Source organism: Mauremys mutica, chromosome 10 (assembly GCF_020497125.1).
Source record: "Mauremys mutica isolate MM-2020 ecotype Southern chromosome 10, ASM2049712v1, whole genome shotgun sequence".
Lineage (NCBI taxonomy): Eukaryota > Metazoa > Chordata > Testudines > Geoemydidae > Mauremys > Mauremys mutica.
Genome location: NC_059081.1, coordinates 554,663 through 576,551, shown reverse-complemented (window position 1 = coordinate 576,551; position 21,889 = coordinate 554,663). Strand labels below are relative to the sequence as shown.

Sequence of the window (21,889 nt, the reverse complement as noted above, 5' to 3'; positions counted from 1 at the left end):
GCCGGGGGAGGATTGAGCAGAGTCGAGGTCTGCTCTTGTGCAATCCCCACTGCTGGAATGGCTTTGACACGTCCCCTCCCCTTTCCCATCACACTGGGATTGGGGGTGGGCAGCTGGGGTAGAAGGCACTGAACATCAGCAGAGTGGTGAGTGCTCCACAGGCCATCTCTGGCTGCTTTAAAGCACTTTGTGCAGCTTACAAGGCACAAAGAGGCCCTGAGAGACTGGAGAATCTGGCCCACAGAGTCAGGTGGCAGCCAAGTTAGTGACTTATTGTGGGGGAAATTTTTGCTTGAGTGACTTGCCCAAGGCCAACCTTGGGTGCCTAAAGATAAGAGACCTAAATAAGTGACTTGATTTTCAAAGATGCTGAGCACTGCAAATCCCACTAACTGCCAGGGGAGCAGCAGGTGCTTAGGACCATTGAAAGTAATTCTCCCTTGTCTAATGCAGTTGCTGGTACTGTTTTCAAAAAAGAAAAGAAAAAACAATTGGGACAGAGTGACAGCTGAGCCTCTCCTCTGCTCTTCTCTCCTCTCCCACTTTCTGCAGGTGAAGGCTCCTCCATCTCAAATAGAAGTTGGGGCAGAAATCACTAGGGAAGTTTTCTGGCCTGTGTTATGTAGGAGGTCAGGCTAGATTATTATAATGCATCACTTCTGGCCTTAAAAACTATGAATCTCTAGCTTCTGTGACCTCACTGGATACACTGGGCTTGACCTCTGCCTCTCCCGGGATACTCTGCCCTGCCACAGGCCCTGTGCTGGGCCTGACCTCTCTTCCACTCTCTCTCTCTTAAATCTCTTGTTCTGAAAGTAATGCTCATGGCCTTTCAGTGCCTCTTTCCTATAGCCTGAAGCCTGATCTACATATAAAACATAGGTTGACCTAGCTATGTTGCATAGGGGTGTGAAAAATTCCCTAGGAGACATAGTTGTTGACATAAGCCCCAGTGTAGACAGCACTACGTATGGAAGAGTTCTTCAGTTGACCAAGCTAACACCTTTCGCAGAGGTGGATGTACTAGAGTGATAGAAGAACCTCATCCAACACTGTAGTAAGTGTCTACGCGACAGCGGCATTGGATTAATTCCCATGGGGCTTGGAAATTCTTTGGCAGTCACCAGAAAATCAGATTGTGAGATCACTTGAATGCTGTTTCCTCCTTAATCTGATGCTCAGATTTATTGGAGAAGGTGAGTAAAGTTTGTTTCTGGTGCATCTCCCCACCCTTCCTTAGTCTTGTGAGCTCCTCCATTCTCTCTCTCTCCCCTGAGGCAGTGTCCAAGCAGGGCTGCCCCTTCTGGGTTGGACGGTGCTGCCTCTGTGTCCAGTCACTGCAGTGAAGGCATCACATCTGCAGGATATTGTTGATAATGTTCTCTTTCCAGTCATTCCAAGTGAGTACCAAGGACACAGGAGGAAGGTTGTTTGTTCCTGGAGAGCTTTGTTTTAATGCTCTGCTTCAGAGGAAGGGCCTTTCAAACTCTTCCCTTGTTGCCTGGCTAACCTTGCAGCCTGGGGGCCGTGAGGTCAGGCCGTGGCATTTAGGGGCTTCGGCTCCTTCAGTGCCATTTACTTAAAGGGATTTTACCCTCTTCCTAAATAGTCTGTACTCTGCAGTGACACTGATTTTGGAGAGCACGTGGATTAGGCACTTTACTGTAGTTAGACCAGGAGCAGCTGCTGCTGCTATGAGGCTCATTCCTTCCAAGAGTGTGTGCAGACTCTACCAGTAGGTTCTCAGAAATGGTGCCATGTCAAAATTTGTCCACCATCTGGTTAAGTGAGCTATGGCTGCCTATTTTGGTAGGTATGGCAAGACCCTCCCCTACCTTTTTGCCCCTTGTTTTTCATCCCAGAGTAAGGAAGGCATGTTTTGACTAAGGGCACATTTTGATGGGTGTACTTAGCCAGGGAGATTCAGTTGCCAATGGTCCTTGTTTAAGTACCCTTTGCAGTTAGGAAAGTACGTGGAACACATTTGTGCTGTTGCATTATTTATTGCACTAAAACATTATGCTGTGTGTCAGTTAAGGATGGCTTATATGTAACCTGCCTAATACACAGTCCCAACAGCAAGGAAATTAAAAGGTAAGGCAACCAACAGCACATGTCCTCTAGTCCCCCATCCTGGGAAAGACCCAACTCATCACTAGCATGGCCTTACTACATATCTACAATGCACCACAACCTTAAACTTTGCCCCAACAGGAATACCAGCCTTTCAGTACCTTCTTCCACAAATTCCACCCTCACCTCTATCCCAAAGAACCATGACCCCTTCTCCTCCTTTCTCCACAGTTGTTTTGTAAAGGGAAATCAGGCCTTACCAATCAATTTCAATTATTTGGGGGGCAGGGGGAGTCATCAAATGTGGACATGGGTGATCCATTGGATATAGTGTACTTAGGGATTCAGAAAGCCTTTGACAAGGTCCTAATCAAAGGCTCTTAAGCAAAGTAAGCTGTCATGGGATAAGAGTGAAGGTCCTTTCATGAATCAGTAACTGGTTAAAAGATAGGAAACAAAGAGTAGGAATAAATGGTCAGTTTTCAGAATGGAGAGAGGTAAATAATGGTGTCACCCAGGGGTCTGTACTGGGATCAATGCTATACCATGTCAATTAAAATAAAACCACATTAATAATTGGAGATATACCAATCTCCTAGAACTGAAAGGGACCCTGAAAGGTCATTGAGTCCAGCCCCCTGCCTTCACTAGCAGGACCAATTTTTGCCCCAGATCCCTAAGTGGCCCCCTCAAGGATTGAACTCACAACTCTGGGTTTAGCAGGCCAATGCTCAAACCACTGAGCTATCCCTCCCCCCACATAGTCATAACTGATCTGGAAAAAGGGATAAACAGTGAGGTGGCAAAATTTGCAGATGATACAAAATTACTCAAGATAGTTAAGTCCAAAGCTGACTACAAAGAATTACAAAGGGCTCTCACAAAACTGAGTGACTGAGCAACAAAATGGCAGATGAAATTCGGTGTTGATAAATGCAAAGTAATGCACATTGGAAAACATCATTTCAACTATACACGTACAACGATGGGGTCTAAATTAGCTGTTACCACTCAAGAAAGAGATCTTAGTCACTGTGGATAGTTCCCTGAAAACATCTGCAAAATGTGTAGCAGCAGTCCAAAAAGCTAACAACGTTAGGAGCCAGTAGGGAAGGGATAGCTAATAAGACAATAAATATCAACATGCCTCTATATAAATTCACGATAAGCCCACGCCTTAAATACTGCATGCAGTTCCGGTTGCCCCGTCTCAAAAAAGACATATTAGATTTGGAAAAGGTACAGAGAAGAGCAACAGAAATGATTAGGGGTATGGAACAGCTTTTATATGAGGAGAGATTAATAAGACTGGGACTTTTCAGCTTGGAAAAGAGATGACTTAGAGGGGATATGATAGTTGTTTGTAAAATGTTGACTGGTGTGGAGAAAGTGATGATGGAAATGTTATTTACACCTTCACATAACACAAGAACCAGGGGTCACCCGATTAAATTAATAGGCAGCAGGTTTAAATCAAACAAAAAGAAGTATTTCTTCACACAATGCACAATCAACCTGTGGAACTCCTTGCCAGAGGATGTTGTGAAGGCCAAAACTATAACAGAGTTAAAAAAAGAACTAGATAAGTTCACCATGCTCTGGGCATCCATAGCCTCTGTTTGCCAGAAGCTGGGAATGGGCAATAGGATACATCACTAGATGATTGCCTGTTCTGTTCATTCCCTCAGAAGCTTTGGCCAGTGGCAGAAGACAGGATACTGGGCTAGACAGACCATTGGTCTGACACCGTATGGCTGTACTTATGTTCTTAGGCACATGCTCATATTTGGGGAAAACTGATCTCACAGAAATCCTTGTATTCATCAAAGTAGCCATTCCTTTGTTGAAAATCTTCTTCAGTGCAACATGAATGACTGTGACATGCAAAACATGTTCCCTGTGCTCCATATTAATGCTCTGCTTCAGCTCTAGGGGATGTTACAGGTGGGCTATGGCAAAAGGCATGTTGTATTCTTCTCCTAAACTGTTCAACAAGGCATCTGCATACTGCACTAGAGAATGGACCGTTACATCATTTTCTCCATTGGCTAAATGCAGCACAGAAAGCTTGTTATGATAAACGATGCTAATTTCTTTTGTTAATTAACAAATAATATAATTCTAAGGAGACCCTGATATTCTTACTAGGTACACGTTTGTGATTTTATACAGTATGTAGTTTTCAAATTAATGGTACCTGAAAAACCATGAGATTCTTTAGAGATACTTGTTTTCATGAGTTTCTTTCTTTAAAACCAATTTTTAAGTGATTAGTACTTAAACTAATTAACAGAGTTTTTTAAATCCTCAGAAAATTCAAGTTTCCTCAGAGATCATATTCTCAAAATTTGGGGTGAATACACTGTTTTGCCTTTAAAAAACAACAACAAAAAGGAGTTTGAACCCCATTGTAAATGCAAAATAGAACCCAATTTGAACTGATGTCACTACTTCTCTTTCATAATAAGTTAGTCTGGTAAACTTTGTCATACTTTAATTTTGTTACATTACTTATCTCAACTTATTGTTTGTGGTAATGCCCATAATATGGTTTGGTACTTTTCATACATACTGTAATGGACAGACTGTACCTCAGGGAACTGACAGGTATACCGAGATCAGGAGAAAACAACAACAAAATGGATGTCTGTTCAAATCAACAAATTTCACTTCTGCTGTGCTGCCTACATTGGACTGTAGGGAAGATTTAAAAACGGGAGGGTCCTTTCAGATGAGTTTAGGGATGTTGGGGGATACATGAAAGAAAGCATGGAGGAAAACATTTGAAAGATTGACAAACTGGTGGGCTGGAGTGGAGGGGGCAGGGTATCACATGGAGCTCAGCAAGGGTAGATAAGCAAAGGGGCAGATTTAGCACCTTGAAGGAGAAGACGTTTAAATCTGATACAACAGGAGATGGGGAACCTGCAAAGGCATTCAAAGGGAGCAGTGAGGTGATCAAGCCAGAAGGTAAGGAAGATGACTGTACAGCTCTAAGTCATTATGCTATTTTAAAAAATGAATATTTCTGAATGCATTGTGCATGGAAATATTTTGAATCACTTTTCCCCTAAATGTGACTTTTTGGTGGTGTCTGGGATATATTCCATGAAGTCCAAGCTAGGTGCCTATCAGACAGGACCTTAAAAGAACTGAAGGAGATCAGCATTAAAAATGAAACACACATTTTAAAAACAGTATGTTAAATATTTTGTTCTTTCCCTGTAATGTACTCAGTGCCTTTCCAGTGTACCATAGATCATTTTCTGAGATTGGGAACTGGTAGTGAGTTTTGTGTGTTAGTCACGCAACAGTACATTTTCCTAAGTCAAGTGATAATTACTCAAGGGCCTCATCTTGTCAGTTATTTGTCATGTCATCAGTTTTCATTCATGCAGGAAGTCCAGTTCAGTGGTACTGTCTGGGGGATTAAAAACTCCCATAGTGAAGATTTTCTAGGATTAAGGGCTATATTTGTACCCGTACTCCTCAGTAAGAGCCCTCCTTGGGCAGAGGTGAAAACCAAAGGGTGGGCAAGTCTTGATAGGCTTCCATTAACTATCAAAATGTGCCCTTTTTGGAACTAGTGGTGAAATTTTGGGGCTATATTTAGGGCCATCATTTCAGATTTTGGTAGCGGGGGCAAGTTTAACTGTGATTCCAGGGGCTACTTAGGCACCTGAAAACTCTAGGTTTTTTTTTTTGTTTTTTTTTTGCAGATAACTTAGAAATTTGCTGACAGAAGCACTGTGTCTAATTCCTATGTAAAGAAACACAAAATATATACAAACAACAATTAAAGCCATATATTAAGTTTTGATATGTGTGTTTAGAACAATAAAGAGATAATACAGCAAGATATTCACAATCCCAAACCTTGAGGTATCAAAAGAACAGCCGTACGGGGTCAGACCAATGGTCCATCTAGCCCTGTATCCTGTCTTCTGACAGTGGCCAATGAGTGCTTCAGAGGGGATGAAAAGATCAAGTGATCCATTCCCTGTTGTCCACTCCCAGCTGCTGGCAAACAGAAGCTCGGGAAACTCAGATCATGGTGTTGCATCTCTGACCATTCTGGCTAAAGAGCCATTGATGGACCTGTCCTCCATGAACTTATCTAGTTCTTTTTTTAACCCTAGAAGTTGACTGTGCAGTGTGTGAAGTAGTACTTCCTTTTGTTTGAAACCTACTGCCTATTAATTTCATTGGGCCACCCCTAGTTTTTGTGTTATGTGACTAACATTTCCTTATTCACTTACTCCACACCAGTCAAGATTTTATAGACCTCTGTCATATCCCCCCTTAGTCATCTCTTTTCAAGGTGAAAAGTCCCAGTCTTTTTAATCTCACCTCATATGGAAGCTGTTCCATACTTCTAATAATTTTTGTTGCCCTTCCCTGTACCAGTTCCAATTCCAATATATTGTTTTTGTGATGGTATGACCACATCTGCATGCAGTATTCAAGGTCTGGGCTACCATGGATTTATATAGAGGCATTGTGATATTTTCTGTCTTACCTGTCTGTCTTTCCTAATGATTCCTAACATTCTTTTAGCCTTTATGATTGCCGCCACACATTGAGCAGATATTTTTAGAGAACTATCCATGATACCACTCAAGAAAAAGATCTTGGAGTTAACAGCCAATTTAGAGCCCATCATTTTGTATGCATAGTGGGATTCTGTTTTCCAATCAGAGCTGGCTCCAGACCCCAGCGTGCCAAGCGCGCGCTTGGGGCGGCATGCCGCGGGAGGGCGGCAGGTGGCTCCGGTGGACCTCCCGCAGGCATGCCTGCGGAGGGTCCGCTGGTCCCGCAGCTTCGTTGGAGCATCCGCAGGCGTGCCTGCGGGAGGTCCACCGGAACCGCGGGACCGGCGACCCCCAGAGCGCCCCCCCGTGGCGTGCCGCTCTGCTTGGGGCGGCGCAATTCCTAGAGCCGCCCCTGTTTCCAATGTGAATTACTTTGCATTTTCTTTCCTATATACGTTTTGGAATCTTAATTCAAGAACTAATAACTTTAACCGGTAAATAAAATTCATGCAGAGTATTTGCTCAATATCATTGTCCTTACAGCTTCACACCAATCACCCTGAAACATCCACATACTCTCTTATTTTCATTTATATTACCTTCTAGAAAATTATAAGCAAGAAAACGTGCACTCTTAATTTGTATATTTGATTTCTCATTAAAAAGCGATGAAGTCTAAAGCACTTGTTTCCCCTCAATCATTCTAAAATGTGGAATAACTAATAAATTAGAGAACAAATTCGTTTTGGCACTAGCTTTAAAAAAGGAAAGATGAAAAGTGTTTAAAGTGATAATTGAAAAGAAAATATTACAATAGATGGGCCAACATGGGTTTCCTATCAGCTCTAAGACACCTGAAGATGTATTTTCAGCAGATTAAAATGTTATCACTTTTTCTCAATAGCAATGTGTTTTCTTTTCCTATTAAGTTACTCAGTAATTATAAATAAAGTCTTAAACATTGTAATCTGTTTATACAATGCATTTGATATTTCTCTAGCACAAGTGAAAACACACTCCAGTTCAAGGTACTAAAGATGTAAAGATTAAAAGATAAAAATGGAATTTAAAAATTGAACTTGCATTTACAAATGACTGATCTAAAAGCCTGTTTTAGCCTTTGGAAACTGTTCAATTCTATAATGTGATATAGATGTCCTGAGTCTGTATCTGCAGTGGCCCAACTGGATGATTCTTAACCATTCTTAATGAAAATATAATATATAACCCTGTATGTCTTAAATAATATTAAGAAAATTTGTCCTTGTCACTTCAAGGGCATAGTCGTATACTAAGGAAGTTAGTAAAGAGACCTGTTCCAAGGCTGTAAGAACCTGATAGGATTAAGAGCCCTCCAGGAATTGTTTAAAAAAAATGTCCCAGGGGTACGTAGGCTAATTCAAGAAAGAAAACATTTTTATTTGCTGATTGAGAAGTAGAGGTATGTACAATAACTTCCTCTGATTTTCATCAGGCACATTGACTTGTATAAGGGCAGCACTGACTGTTACACTGAAAATAAAATTGATCAGCTTTGTGAAGAGACTTGAGATCAGCACTCATCAGGTCCCTTCTCTCGCACAGAGCCGACAGCCAAGGAAACCTGAGCCAGGGGGAGCTGCTTATCCAGCTCCTCTGGGACAGCCCTGCAGCAACTTCTCAGACCACAGCTAAGGGCTTCTGGCTTCTCTGACGAGAGCACGGAGAAGTGGTTCATTTTCCTGTTTGCACTCTACTGTGGTACGAAACTCGGGGGTGCGGGGGGGAGGAGGTGCTCCCCCTGTCGTCCGTAAATGGTCTCCCTATATGTCAAAATGTGCCCTTCTGTAAATTTGCCCTCCTTTTTGTACACCCCCACCTGTATGTCATTTAGTGATTTTGGGGAAGGGGTAGCTCAGTGGTTTGAGCATTGGCCTGCTAAACCCAGGCTTGTGAGGTCAATCCTTGAGGGGGCCACTTAGGGATCTGGGGCAAAATCAGTACTTGGTCCTGCTAGCGAAGGCAGGGGGCTGGACTCAATGACCTTTCAGGGTCCCTTCCAGTTCTAGGAGATAGGTCTATGTCCATATATTATTATTATTATTATTATAATAAAGGCTGGGTTCCATGATATGGACAAGAGAGCCTGGGATCTGGATGAGAGGGACTTCCTGGGCACTTTGCTCCCATCAACCAGAGCTCTAATCTCACACATTATTGCAGAACCCCTGCACTGAGTAAGTGTACTTAGGAAAGTCAAACACTCAGTTGAGACCTCACTGAGACTTCAGTTCCTGCACACACCTTGCTCATGTTTAATAGTTGAGTTCAGAGAAATTTGCACATGTGCAGTAGCAACAAGAGCACGTTTTGATGTGAGATTGATTTGGATGGTAAGACCCTCAAGGTCCCAGTTACTGCTTTGCTTGCATTGGCCTTAGAGACTCCCTGAAGGCCTTGCCCTCTCAATGTTCTTCACTGCTGTGAATTCTAAGTCTAATGTGGATTTCACTTGCTACCAGCTGTCCTCTTGTGTTCATTTCAGAATCGAGTTGTGCACCAGAACCCGGGAGAGCGGAATTACCACATCTTTTATGCATTGCTGGCTGGTGTCAGTGGGGAGCAGAAAGGTAATTGATCTCTCGGTAAACTGGCCCCATGCAAACAAAATTAATTTTAATACAGCCAAATGCAAGGTTGAACATCTAGAAATTGAGTGCATGCCACACCTGCAAAATGGGGTGCTGTATACTAGAAAGCAGTGACTCTGAAAAGGATTAGGGGTCATAATGGACAAGCAATTGAATATGAGCTCACAATGCAATGTTGTGGCAAAAAAGAGCTAATGTGATCTTTGTATAAACAGGAGCAGTAAGCAGGAGCGGGGTGGCAGTCTTTCAAAAATTATTAACAGCACTTTGGATGGTTGATAAACACTGCTAGCCTTCCCAAAAAAGGAGAAGTGGGAGAGAGGAGAGGGTGGATATCTGTTGCACTAGAATAGAAAGGGAGTTCCAGGCATAAGAGGAAGTGGGAGAGAGAGATGCCTTTGCACAGCAAAGGGGAAACAGAGAGGAGTGCACAGAGCTAAGCTAAATTATTTAGGCCTTTGAAGGGGAAGATGAGGCACCTTAAACTTGATATAGAAGGCAGGAGGGATCCAGTGGATGGCTTTAAAGAGAGGGAGTAACAGGCAGCAGAGATTTTTTTCAAGGTAGAATGTTTGGCAGATGGAGAGGTGAGATTTGGAGAGACCAGAGAGAAGGAGGTTGTAGCAGTGGAGGCAAGTGACAACCACAGCCTGGATAAAGATTTTAGCTCTAGTCATGGGGAGGAGAAGGATGGAATTTGTAGATGTCATATAGGAAAAGCAACAGGATTTGCCAGCTGTATAGCTGTGGCAGAAAGGAGCTGAAAATGGCACAGTGATGGTGAATCTGGGTGAGGTTGTTAACAGTGATAGAGAAGGGTGAACAAGAGGAAGTTTTGTGGTGAAAGGTGAGTTAAGTTTTCACCACGTTAATTTTGCCCCGGGAGTGGGATATTAGAGAGACAATAAGAGAGATGAGGCTGGAGTGGGTGGGGAGATACCATGGATTCATCAGCACAGCAAAGAGATAGTAATTGAAGCCATGAGAGCAGAAGAGATAATGTAGAGGGACAAGGATGCCAGAAGGATTCAGTTCAGTTTGGGTCTATTCTACTTCTTATATTTTCCTCAAAACTGTAGTGTCTTAGCGCCTTCCAGTCATGCATTAAGTGACACGACTAACATCTGTTATGTGTGCTTTGTTCTTCTGTGGCAGCAGGATGGAGGGGAGTTGTGTGCTCAGTGCAATGTTTTCTTTTGGTAGGATTTTTTCTCCTACTGTTTGCGCTGCTGTGTTTGTTAGAGAAGGCTGGTCAGAGAAGTGCTCTTGGCACTTGGAGTGGAAAGTGCTGTGGTTTGCAATGGCCCTTAGTTTTCGTTGGAGTTCATTCCACAGTCTTGGACCAGCCCCTGAGAAAAATCTGTTACCTGCACAAATAAGCTTCATCTTTACAGTAGAAAGTTCCATTGGGCCTGAGGAATGGAGTGGGTCAACCTGTCTTCATCCTAGAGCTTTAGGTTTTCTTTTAGATGTGCTGGACTCGGCCCATTAAACTCCTTGAAGACAAGGACCAAGACCTTGAACTTGATTCTATATTCTGTAGGTGGATAACAGGACGTTTAAACACATCCCTAATGGTGTCCATAGTTAAAGAAGTACTTAAACATCCAACACTGCAGAAAGCTGAAGAGAGTTTCCTCTTTGGGGTGCATTGTTATGGACCAAATGTCCCTCTTACTGACAGGACATTACTAGCAGCTTCTTTAATGCTTTCAATCTTTTGTCGTTCCCTTTTTGAGGCCGGTCATATTCTCGTGTCTAAAATCCCTAAGAAATGTCCTCTTTAAATAATGAGGATGTTTGTGTTTACTGAATTTATCTCAGGAATGTATTCTCTATGGAGACCACGGGGGGCCTCCTTAGCTGTCCTGCCCATTCATTTCAGAGTCCAGTTTACAATGTACCTCCTTGGTTATTAGAACTCTCCATGTACTTGCTGTAGCTGACCCTCTCCTCTTCCCTTGCTGACCCTCCTCTCATCTGGTGTTGACCTCTTCTTCAAGTGCTTGCTCATGTCGATTCCATTCTAAGAGTGTGCATGCCCACGTGCATGGTCATTGGAGAGTTTTGCCTTAGTGGTATCCATAGAGTTGGCTGTGGTGCCCCCTTAAGTGCCATGCTCATGCATCCGTATGCCCTCTCAGTTCCTTCTTACCACTCATGAGGGTTGATCAGAGTGCCTTGTCTTGCATAGCAAGAGCGTTAGCGGTTCTTAACAGCCTGTTGTTATTCCCTTTCTGTTTAGTTTGTAGGTACTTAGTTAGCATTTTAAGTACATTTTAGTTCTTAGTTTAGTGGTTAGAGTCCCAACTGGGACTTCACCCTGGAGCATTCCCCGGGCTTTAAGCCGTGTTCCTCATGCAACAGGCTGATACCTATCAGTGACCCTCACAGCAGCTGTTTGAAGTGCTTGGGGGAATTCCATATAAAAGGAAAGTGCAGGATTTGCAAAAATGTTCATCCCAGAACTCAAAAGGAGAGGGACATCCACTTGAGAGAGCTCCTGATGGATGCTGTGTCCGGCGTCAGAGCCTTCCCGACTGGATTCCACTCCTAGCACCTTGTCATCGGTGTTGAGCGCCCTGCCAGCACCGGGATCCTCCCAGCTCTGTTCCCCCTTCCCAATGCCCAAGAAGCGTCCTCAGGGGGACTGAGTCATCTATCTGCCGCCCTGACCGGGAAAACCGAGAGGTGTGCTGCTTGCCAGGAGCTAGGATTCACGATGTGACGGAGAGACTGCCGAGACTCATCAAGCCCTCGGATCGCTACCCCTTCCTGCTTCTCCACGTGGGCACCAATGATACTGCCAAGAATGACCTTGAGCATATCACTGCAGACTACGTGGCTCTGGGAAGAAGGATAAAGGAGTTTGAGGCACAAGTGGTGTTCTCGTCTATCCTCCCTGTGGCAGGAAAAGGCCAGGGTAGAGACCGTCGAATCGTGGAAATCAATGAATGGCTACGCAGATGGTGTCGGAGAGAAGGGTTTGGATTCTTTGACCATGGGATGGTCTTCCAAGAAGAAGGATTGCTAGGCAGAGACGGGCTCCACCTCACGAAGAGAGGGAAGAGCATCTTTGCAAGCAGGCTGGCTAACCTAGTGAGGAGGGCTTTAAACTAGGTTCACCGGGGGAAGGAGACCAAAGCCCCGAGGTAAGTGAGGAAGTGGGATTCCGGGAGGAAGCACAAGCAGGAGACTGCAAGAGGGGAGGACTCCTGTCTCAGACCGAGAAAGCGGGACAATCAGCGAGTTATCTTAAGTGCCTATACACAAATGCAAGAAGCCTGGGGAACAAGCAGGGAGAACTAGAAGTCCTGGCACAGTCAAGGAATTATGATGTAATTGGAATAACAGAGACTTGGTGGGATAACTCACATGATTGGAGTACTGTCATGGATGGATATAAACTGTTCAGGAAGGATAGGCAGGGCAGAAAAGGTGGGGGAGTTGCGTTGTATGTAAGAGAGCAGTATGACTGCTCAGAGCTCCAGTATGAAACTGCAGAAAAACCTGAGAGTCTCTGGATTAAATTTAGAAGTATGAACAACAAGGGTGATGTCGTGGTGGGAGTCTGCTACAGACCACCGGACCAGGGGGATGAGGTGGACGAGGCTTTCTTCCAGCAACTAACAGAAGTTGCTAGATCACAGGCCCTGGTTCTCATGGGTGACTTTAATCACCCCAATATCTGCTGGGAGAGCAATACAGCGGTGCACAGACAATCCAGGAAGTTTAGGGGACAATTTCCTGGTGCAAGTGCTGGAGGAACCAACTAGGGGAAAAGCTCTTCTTGACCTGCTGCTCACAAACAGGGAAGAAATAGTAGAGGAAGCAATAGTGGATGGGAACATGGGAGGCAGTGACTATGAGATGGTTGAGTTCAGGATCCTGATACAAGGAAGAAAGGAGAGCAGTAGAACAGAGACCCTGGACTTCAGAAAAGCAGACTTCGACTCCCTCAGGGAACTGATGGGCAAGGTCCCCTGGGAGAATAACATGACGGGGAAAGGAGTCGAGGAAAGCTGGCTGTATTTTAAAGAAACCTTATTGAGGTTGCAGGAACAAACCATCCCGATGTGTAGGAAGAAAAGTAAATATGGCAGGCGACCAGCTTGGCTCAACAGTGAAATCCTTGCTCGTCTTAAACACAAAAAAACAGCTTATAAGAAGTGGAAGATTGGACAAATAACCAGGGAGGAGTATAAAAGTATTGCTCAGGCATGCAGGAGTGAAATTAGGAAGGCCAAATCACACTTGAAGTTGCAGCTAGCCGGAGATGTTAGGAGTAACAAGAAGGGTTTCTTCAGGTATGTTAGCAACAGGAAGAAAGTCAAGGAAAGTGTGGGCCCCTTGCTGAATGAGGGAGGGAACCTAGTGACAGAGGATGTGGAGAAAGCTAGTGTACTCAATGCTTTTTTTGCCTCTGTCTTCACAGACAAGGTCAGCTCCCAGACAGCTGCACTCTGCAGCACGGTATGGGGAGGAGGTGACCACCTCTCTGTGGGGAAAGAAGTAGTTCTGGACTATTTAGAAAAGCTGGACGAGCACAAGTCCATGGGGCCGGATGCGCAACATCTGAGGATGCTAAAGGAGTTGGCCGATGAGTTTGCAGAGCCATTGGCCATTATCTTTGAAAAATCATGGCGATCGGGGGAGGTCCCGAATGACTAGAAAAAGGCTAATGTAGTGCCCATCTTTAAAAAAGGGAAGAAGGAAGATCCAGGGAACTACAGGCCAGTCAGTCTCACCTCAGTCCCTGGAAAAATCATGGAACAGGTCCTCAAGGAATCAATTCTGAACCATTTAAAGGAAGGGAAAGTGATCAGGAACAGTCAGCATGGATTCACCATGGGCAAGTCATGCCTGACTAACCTGATTGCCTTCTATGATGAGATAACCGGCTCTGTGGATGAGGGGAAAGCAGTGGATGTGCTATTTCTGGACTTTAGCAAAGCTTTTGATACAGTTTCCCACAGTATTCTTGCCAGCAAGTTAAAGAAGTATGGGCTGGATGAATGGACGGTAAGGTGGATAGAAAACTGGCTAGATGGTCGGGCTCAACGGGTAGTGATCAATGGTTCCATGTCTAGTTGGCAGCCGGTATCAAGTGGAGTGCCCCAAGGGTCGGTGCTGGGGCCGGTTTTATTCAATATTTTCATTAACGATCTGGAGGATGGTGTGGACTGCACCCTTAGCAAGTTTGCAGATGACACTAAACTGGGAGGAGTGGTTGATACGCTGGAGGGTAGGGATAGGATACAGAGGGACCTAGACAAATTAGAGGATTGGGCCAAAAGAAATCTGATGAGGTTCAACAAGGACAAGTGCAGAGTCCTGCACTTAGGACGGAAGAATCCCATTCACTGCTACAGACTAGGGACCGAATGGCTGGGCAGCAGTTCTGCAGAAAAGGACCTAGGGGTTATGGTGGACGAAAAGCTGAATATGAGTCAACGGTGTGCCCTTGTTGCCAAGAAGGCTAATGGCATTTTGGGTTGTATAAGTAGGGGCATTTCCAGCAGATCGCGGGATGTGATCATTCCCCTCTACTCAGCACTGGTGAGGCCTCTGGAGTACTGTGTCCAGTTTTGGGCCCCACACTACAAGAAGGATGTGGATAAATTGGAGAGAGTCCAGCGGAAGGCAACAAAAATGATTAGGGGGCTGGAGCACATGACTTATGAGGAGAGGCTGAGGGAACTGCGATTGTTTAGCCTGCAGAAGAGAAGAACGAGGGGGGATTTGATAGCTGTTTTCAACTACCTGAAAGGGGGTTCCAAAGAGGATGGATCTAGACTGTTCTCAGTGATAGAAGATGACAGAACAAGGAGTAATGGTCTCAAGTTGCAGAGGGGGAGGTTTAGGTTGGATATTAGGAAAAACTTTTTCACTAGGCGGGTGGTGAAGCACTGGAATGGGTTACCTAGGGAGGTGGTGGAATCTCCTTCCTTAGAGGTGTTTAAGGTCAGGCTTGACAAAGCCCTGGCTGGGATGATTTAGTTGGGTTTGGTCCTGCTTTGAGAAGGGGGTTGGACTAGATGACCTCCTGAGGTCCCTTCCAACCCTGAGATTCTATGATTCTATGACTCCCTGGCATCGTCCAAGGAGGGGAAGGGGGCTCTGGGCAAAGTACCTAGTTCAGGCCATGTGCCCGTCCCGGGACTACAAGAGAGTACTGTTAAGGTCGGACCCCCTAGGCCAGCCAAGGATCTGACTCCTGGGAGCGGTAGGGGATCCCGGCTTCTATAGGGACGTTCACCGTCCAGGACGGCCCAAGTGGCCAAAGACCTGGTGGGCCCACCAGTATTGGAAACGCCGTGCCAGGCGCCAGAAGTGACTAAGGCCCTGCAGCCCAAGGGCAAGCCAATCATTGGACCTCCCCAAAGGGCAGGGGAGTACTATTGGCCCCCAGATTGAAGGCATTCGTCTATGGCCTCATGGCTTAGGACACCGGTCCCACAACCCCAGTTGACGGCTAGACGGCCCAGGTTCCCAGCGCTGCGCTCTCCTACCACAAGGCACGGATCGCCAGAATCAAGACACCGGTCTCCACGGTCCCAGTACCGGCGAGCCTCCCACCTAAGATCACCTTGGCACATATCTCTATCATCCAGGTGGTCTCCTAGGCGCCGGTCCCCCCTGGTACCTGACCTCTTGCCATTGCAGCACCAATCTCCGCTGCCTCGGTACCACTCGAGGGACAGGCAGCAATCCCCACCCTCTGGACATCGGTCTCTGGTGAGAGTTAGTTGGCATACGCAGGCCTCACAGCCCCACCATGGTCACTGGAAGGGGACTGTTCAGAGTTGGAGCTGGGGTTCAGCCCATTGCCAAGTGGGGGTATGAATCCCATCAGCCTGCGAGACCAGCATGGTGTTGGTGGCATGGCAGCAGGGACAGTGGCCTGCTCAATGTCTGTGTTGGAACCCTTGGGGGGGTACCGGTGATGCCAGTTCCATACTCCCACCTCTCCCCTGTGGCTGTCTTGGACAAACCACCGGCACCGGGTTCGGAACATGGTGTGGAATCCACTACAGGGACAACTCAACAGGCGCAAACACCCAAGGTGCCGTCTCCAGAAAGGGAGGGGGAACCCGCCCCTCCCCCAATGATGCCCTCGTCCTCTTCGTCACCAGACGAAGCAGTGGCTGGGCCCTCCTGGTCTGTTGGTAGTCTCCCTGACGACTTTTAAGGAGCACCAGGCGCTCCTTAAAAGGGTGGCTACCAACTTGAACCTCAACATTGAGAAGTTAGAGGAGCAATCAAGACGATTTGTTCAGCGTCATATCGTCCTCCACCCCAGCCCACATTGCATTACTTGTCCACCTAGGGGTTCTAAAGATTGTTAAAACGCTGTGAGAGAGCCCATCTTTGATTCCACCCATATCCAAAAGTGTGGAAAAGAAGTATTTTGTCCCTGCAAAGGGGTTTAAATGTCTCTATATGCACCCACCAGCGGGGGTCGCGGGTTGTGTCCGCAGTTAACGAGAGGGACAGGTAGGGACAGGTGAGCGGCACACCAAAAAATAAAGGCACCAAATGACTAGACCTCTTCAGCAGAAAGATTTATTTGACGGCCAGCCTACAATTCCAGGTATCCAACCACCAAGCCCTGTTGAGCAGGTATAATTTTAATTTATCGGACTCCCTTATCAAGGACCTAGTCCTCGAGTTTGCCATAATTCTGCAGGAGGGCAAAGCGGTGGTAAAGGGAGCCCTCCAGATGGCCTGGGACGCTACAGACTCGGCCACCAGGGTGGTTGCCTTGGCGGTGGCCATGGGGTGCAGCTCTTGGCTACAGTCTTCGGAGTTATACCAAGAGATGCAGGGCATGATCCAAGACCTTCCGTTTGAGGGTGCAGGGCTCTTCTCTGAGCTCACTGATGCGAGGTTGAATGGCCTCAAAGATTCCTGGGCCACCCTGTGGTCGCTGGGCCTCCACACTCCGCAGTTCCAGCTTCCTCCTCCACCTCAGTCCTGGGAGCTCTTCCCAGCAGGGATCCTACAGGTGAAAGGACAAAGACAAAGGGTTTAAGCGATGCTGCCCTTCGTCCTCTTGCTCGCTGGCTCAACCCGGCCCTTCAAAACACCCTGGGGGCCAGAGACAGGCATTTCGAAGGTGCGAATGGGGGCGGCGCCTCAGTCATGTACCTGGATCCATCCTCCTGTTCTTTCCTCAACTGCTTATGCCCCTTCCAGTCGGCATGGTTGTGAGTGACATCAGACTGCTAGCTGCTCAACACAAGCAAATGGGGCCTGAGACCCAATCTGGACCTGCGTCACCTTGACAAGCATCTCAAGAAGTTGAAGTTTCACATGGTCTCCCTTGCCTCCCTCATCCCCTCCCTGGATCTGGGAGACTGGTACGCCGCCCTCGATTTGAAGGACACATATATCCATATTTCCATTTTCCCAGAACATAGACGGTTCCTCCGTTTTGTGTTGGGCCAGTGCCATTTCTAATTCATGGAGCTGTCCTTTGGTCTTTTGTCAGCCCCGACAATGTTTACAAAGTGCATGGTGCCAGTGGCCGCTTACCTGAGGTATTGGGGCATTCAAATTTACCCAAACCTCGACTGGCTGATCAAGGGCTGGTCTTGGCATCAGAAGTGGCGGCACCTCGATCTGGTTTGCTCCACATGTCCATTCCATTACCTGCACTCCTGCCCCTCTGGAGTTGCCAGCAAGAAGAAACTGAGAAGGTGTGGGGCCGACAGCACCTAATATACCGACTCATGAATGCGGCACTCAAGGGGGCACCATAGCCATCCCTACAGATACCGCTAAGGCAAAAATCTCTGATGACTGTGCATGTGGGCATGCACACACCTAGAATGGAATGGACATCTCGAAGACTGTCCTAGGCAGGGCCGGCTTTAGGAAGTGTGGGGCCCAATTCGAATACCCGGCGGCGGTCTGGGTCTTTGGCGGCACTTTGGCGGCGGGTCCTTCACTTGCATTGGGTCTTCCGCGGCACGGAAGGACCCACCGCCAAAATGCCGCCAAAGACCCGGAGCGAGTGAAAGACCCGCCGCCGAAGAGCCGGACCGCCGCTGGGTAAGTAAAAATTAAAAAGTTAGGCGCTCTTCTTTAGGGCGTGGAGCCTGATTCGGGGGAATCGGCCTAAAGCCGGCCCTGGTCCCAGGCTTGTTTCTGTTGAAAAATGGGAGAGAAGTTGGTTAGGTGAATCGTATAGGATTAGTTTTATACCCTCCTTCCTGTTAGTTTAAATACTCTTAGCAGTGAATTTCCATCTTTAAAAAGAGGAGTGGTCTCCCTATATCAGAGGTGAAGCCAGGCTTGGAATATCTGGAGCTTGGCCTGCGAATAAAATCTTTGTGTTTCACTAATTGCTAGTATTCTAGATCTAAAGTCCTCTCCACTACCTTGCCCTCAGAATAACTTAGAAGGGAAAAGTAGCAAAGGATGTCAGCTGATTCCTGAGTAAACTTACACCTGCTCCCCTCTCTGCTCGCTGCAGAAGCCCTGTCTGTCTCTGAACCAGAGAACTATCGCTACCTGAACCAGTCCGGCTGTGTGAGTGATGAGAACCTGAATGACCTAGAGATGTTCAACAAGGTCATGGTGAGTTCTTCTCCTGGGTCCCATGTGGCATTTCCACTGCGATCTTGTGGCAATTTCTTTAGAGTAATTTCCCCATCCCTGATAGCCTCTGTGGTTAGATCATTTTTGGTTTGGATGGGGTTTGGCCCTTGAACAGGGGAAGCAATTAAAATATGAATGGAACAGGAATATTTTCACAGATTAAAAGAGATGAAGCCCATACCTGAAAGTGGGAGTCAGCGTGAGAACACCATGCAGGTGCTGCAATACCTGAGAGAGTCAGAGTGGCCTTGTCTCCAGCACAAAGTTGCTCAAAGAATCAGACATTGCGTGAAGTGATGCAACATCATGTGACCTGCATGCATTGCTCTGGCATTTCACTTGTGTTATCTAGCATGGCTCGTGCACTGCATTGTCTGGCCTGGTGAGAGGTTTGGTCAGGAGAAGGGACGCTTTCCCTTGAACACACAAAGTAAGGCAGAAAGGTAAAGGTTATAAATGTAACTGAGCCAGGTAACCTGATTACAACACTGTTTAAAATGTGTGGTGTGGACACTTCATACATCTATCCTTGTAACTTGGACAGACCTGACTGTGTGTGTTTGGTGAAAACAAGGCCAAAGAAGTGTATTTAATATATTAAAATATAAGGGAAACAAACTTGAACTAGCAATGACATTGAACCATGGTGATTTTAGTGTAGGGGCAGAGGAGAAACCGGGTGGGAAGAATAGGTAAGTAGAAAGCTCTATAGCTGGGTATAGTGTGTATGAGAAGGGGGATTAGAAAAGGTCTAAAAATACACTAATAAATGTACAACCGCTCCCCAAGAGATGAGCTATATGATCCCTAATAGGTCTCTTCCATCTGAGTGACTGTGATTCTGAGCCTCCTATTTTAAACAGCACAGCCCTGCTGATGTAAGTTATGTCTTCTCTTTGTGGCTTTGAGTAGACTGCTCTGAAAGTGATGGAGTTTAGCACCGAAGAGATACGTGACATCTTCAAACTTCTCTCTGGCACTCTTCAGCTGGGAAACATGGAGTTCATGACGGCTGGAGGAGCCCAGGTTACAACCAAAGCAGGTAAGTATGATCCTGTGAACTATGCTCGCTGTTGTCCAAGCCCAGATAGTCCCCCACCATGGCTCTGTCCCTTCCTCTCTCCCCTTGATACCCTAGCTTGCTGGCACACATCACCAAAGCCCCAGTAGCTTAACCCAGTCAACCCACATTGCCCAAGTTCCTGTGATTGAGATCTTAACCCAGGTTGCTGGGCTCCAAGCCTGATACATCAACCTGATTAGGGCATGGCCCTGAGGCTCCTTTCACCCCCCCTCCCATCACTCTGGGGCTGAGTCGATAGACACATGGTTATTTATGATCTGTGTGTAAATAAAAATATGGAGATATTTAAACAGAAACATGCAGAGATTTAAAAAAATTGTCCACTACAGATTTTCATGCACCTTCCTCCAAAGTATCTGGTACTGATCACCATTGGAGCCAGGATCCCCAACCAGAGGTATCTAGTCTGAGCTGGTCTGGCAGAGCCTCAGTTCCTAAAGAGGCAGAAGTTTAAAAAATGAGCAAACGTTTAAAAAAAAATTACAAAATTACACACAGAATAACTTTTAAATTGTTTTAATTTGTTACTCTCATCCTCCCTCCCCTTTTAGTCTTTGGGTTTTTGTGACACTCACACACACATTCATTTGCATCCTGACAAACTAGTTTGTAAGCTCTTCTGGGCAGAGGGCAGGTCTTGTGTGTGTTTGTGTAGTGTGTTGCTCAATGATCCCGACACAATGATCCTGATTAGGGGTCTCTGATCACTACTGGAACATAAATAATAATATTACACAGTAGTGTAGTCAGTAATTCATCCGAAGGCTGCTTGTAATTCATGCCTTTCAAAATTATTTTGTGAAATGTCAAATGAACTTGATACTCTTTGACAAAATTACAAGAATGATTAATGAAGGTACCGGTAAGTGTTCTAATATAATACACTTGGACTTGGGTAAGGTGTTAGACCTAGGCCTAAAGGAATTCAAAAAGGAATCTAGGCACCTGAATCCCAGTTTTAGGACTTGCTGCAATTCACAAAACTGCTTGACTGCCACCAAATCGTGTAGGCACCTAAGCCCTCTTGGTGCCCCAGTTTTTGCAGTAAAAATTCCCTTGGTGCCTGTGTTTCTGCCTCTGGGCCTGTGCCCTGCTGCCTCCCTCTGGGCATCCAGATGCCTGTCTCCTGCCAAAGCCCCAGTGCAATTCATGAACTGAGGGAGGAGTGTCTGCTTCTTCTGTGGGGCCTGATCCATTAGGTATGCTCAGAGGCTGCCTGGCTCTATACAGAATGCCTGGGGTGGGTTTATCCTATCAGATTTAACTTGATATCCCTTTTTGATGAGATTACAAGTTTGGTTGAAAAGATAATATTGATCTTGGTACACTTACACTTCTCTAAGGCATTTGACTTGGTACTGCACAACATTTTGATTAAAAAACTAGAACTGTATAAAATTAACATGGCACAAGTTAAATGGATTAAAAACTGGCTGATAGGTCTCAAAATGTAATTGTAAATGGGGAATTGTCATTGAATGGGTATGCTTCTAGTGGGGTCCCACGGGGATCGGTTCTTGGCCCTGTGCTGTTTAACATTTTTATCAATGACCTGGAAGAAGACACAAAATCATCACTGATAAAGTTTGCAGATGACCTGAAAATTGGGAGGAGTGGTAAATAGTGAAGTGTGATCTGGATCACTTGGTAAATGCTGCAAGCAAACAATATATGTTTTAATATGGGTAAATGTTAATCTGTTCATCTAGAAACAAAGAATGTAGGCCATACTTCCGGAATGCGGGGGTGAGGGATTCATCCTGGGAAGTAGCGACTCTGAAAAATATTTGGAGGTGGCGGGTGGATAATCAGCTGAACATGAGCTCATAGTGTGGCACTGTGGCCAAAAGAGCTAATGCGATCCTGGGATGCATAAATAGGGGAATCTTGAGTAGGAGAAGAGAGGTTACTTTTCCTCTGTATTTGGCACTAGGGCAACAGCTGCTGGAATCCTGTGTCCAGTT

General features: G+C 45.9%; 1 protein-coding gene across 1 annotated transcript in view; it reads left to right on the top strand.

Moving 5' to 3' along the window:
* LOC123378542 (unconventional myosin-X-like) overlaps window positions 1-21,889 on the top strand; it is a 277,407-nt gene that overhangs the window by 98,869 nt on the left and 156,649 nt on the right. Inside the window, exons 7-10 of the mRNA XM_045032485.1 lie at window positions 1,183-1,196; window positions 9,130-9,214; window positions 18,717-18,820; window positions 19,754-19,883. Coding sequence (XP_044888420.1) covers window positions 1,183-1,196; window positions 9,130-9,214; window positions 18,717-18,820; window positions 19,754-19,883 — 333 coding nt within the window. The remainder of the gene's footprint in view (window positions 1-1,182; window positions 1,197-9,129; window positions 9,215-18,716; window positions 18,821-19,753; window positions 19,884-21,889) is intronic.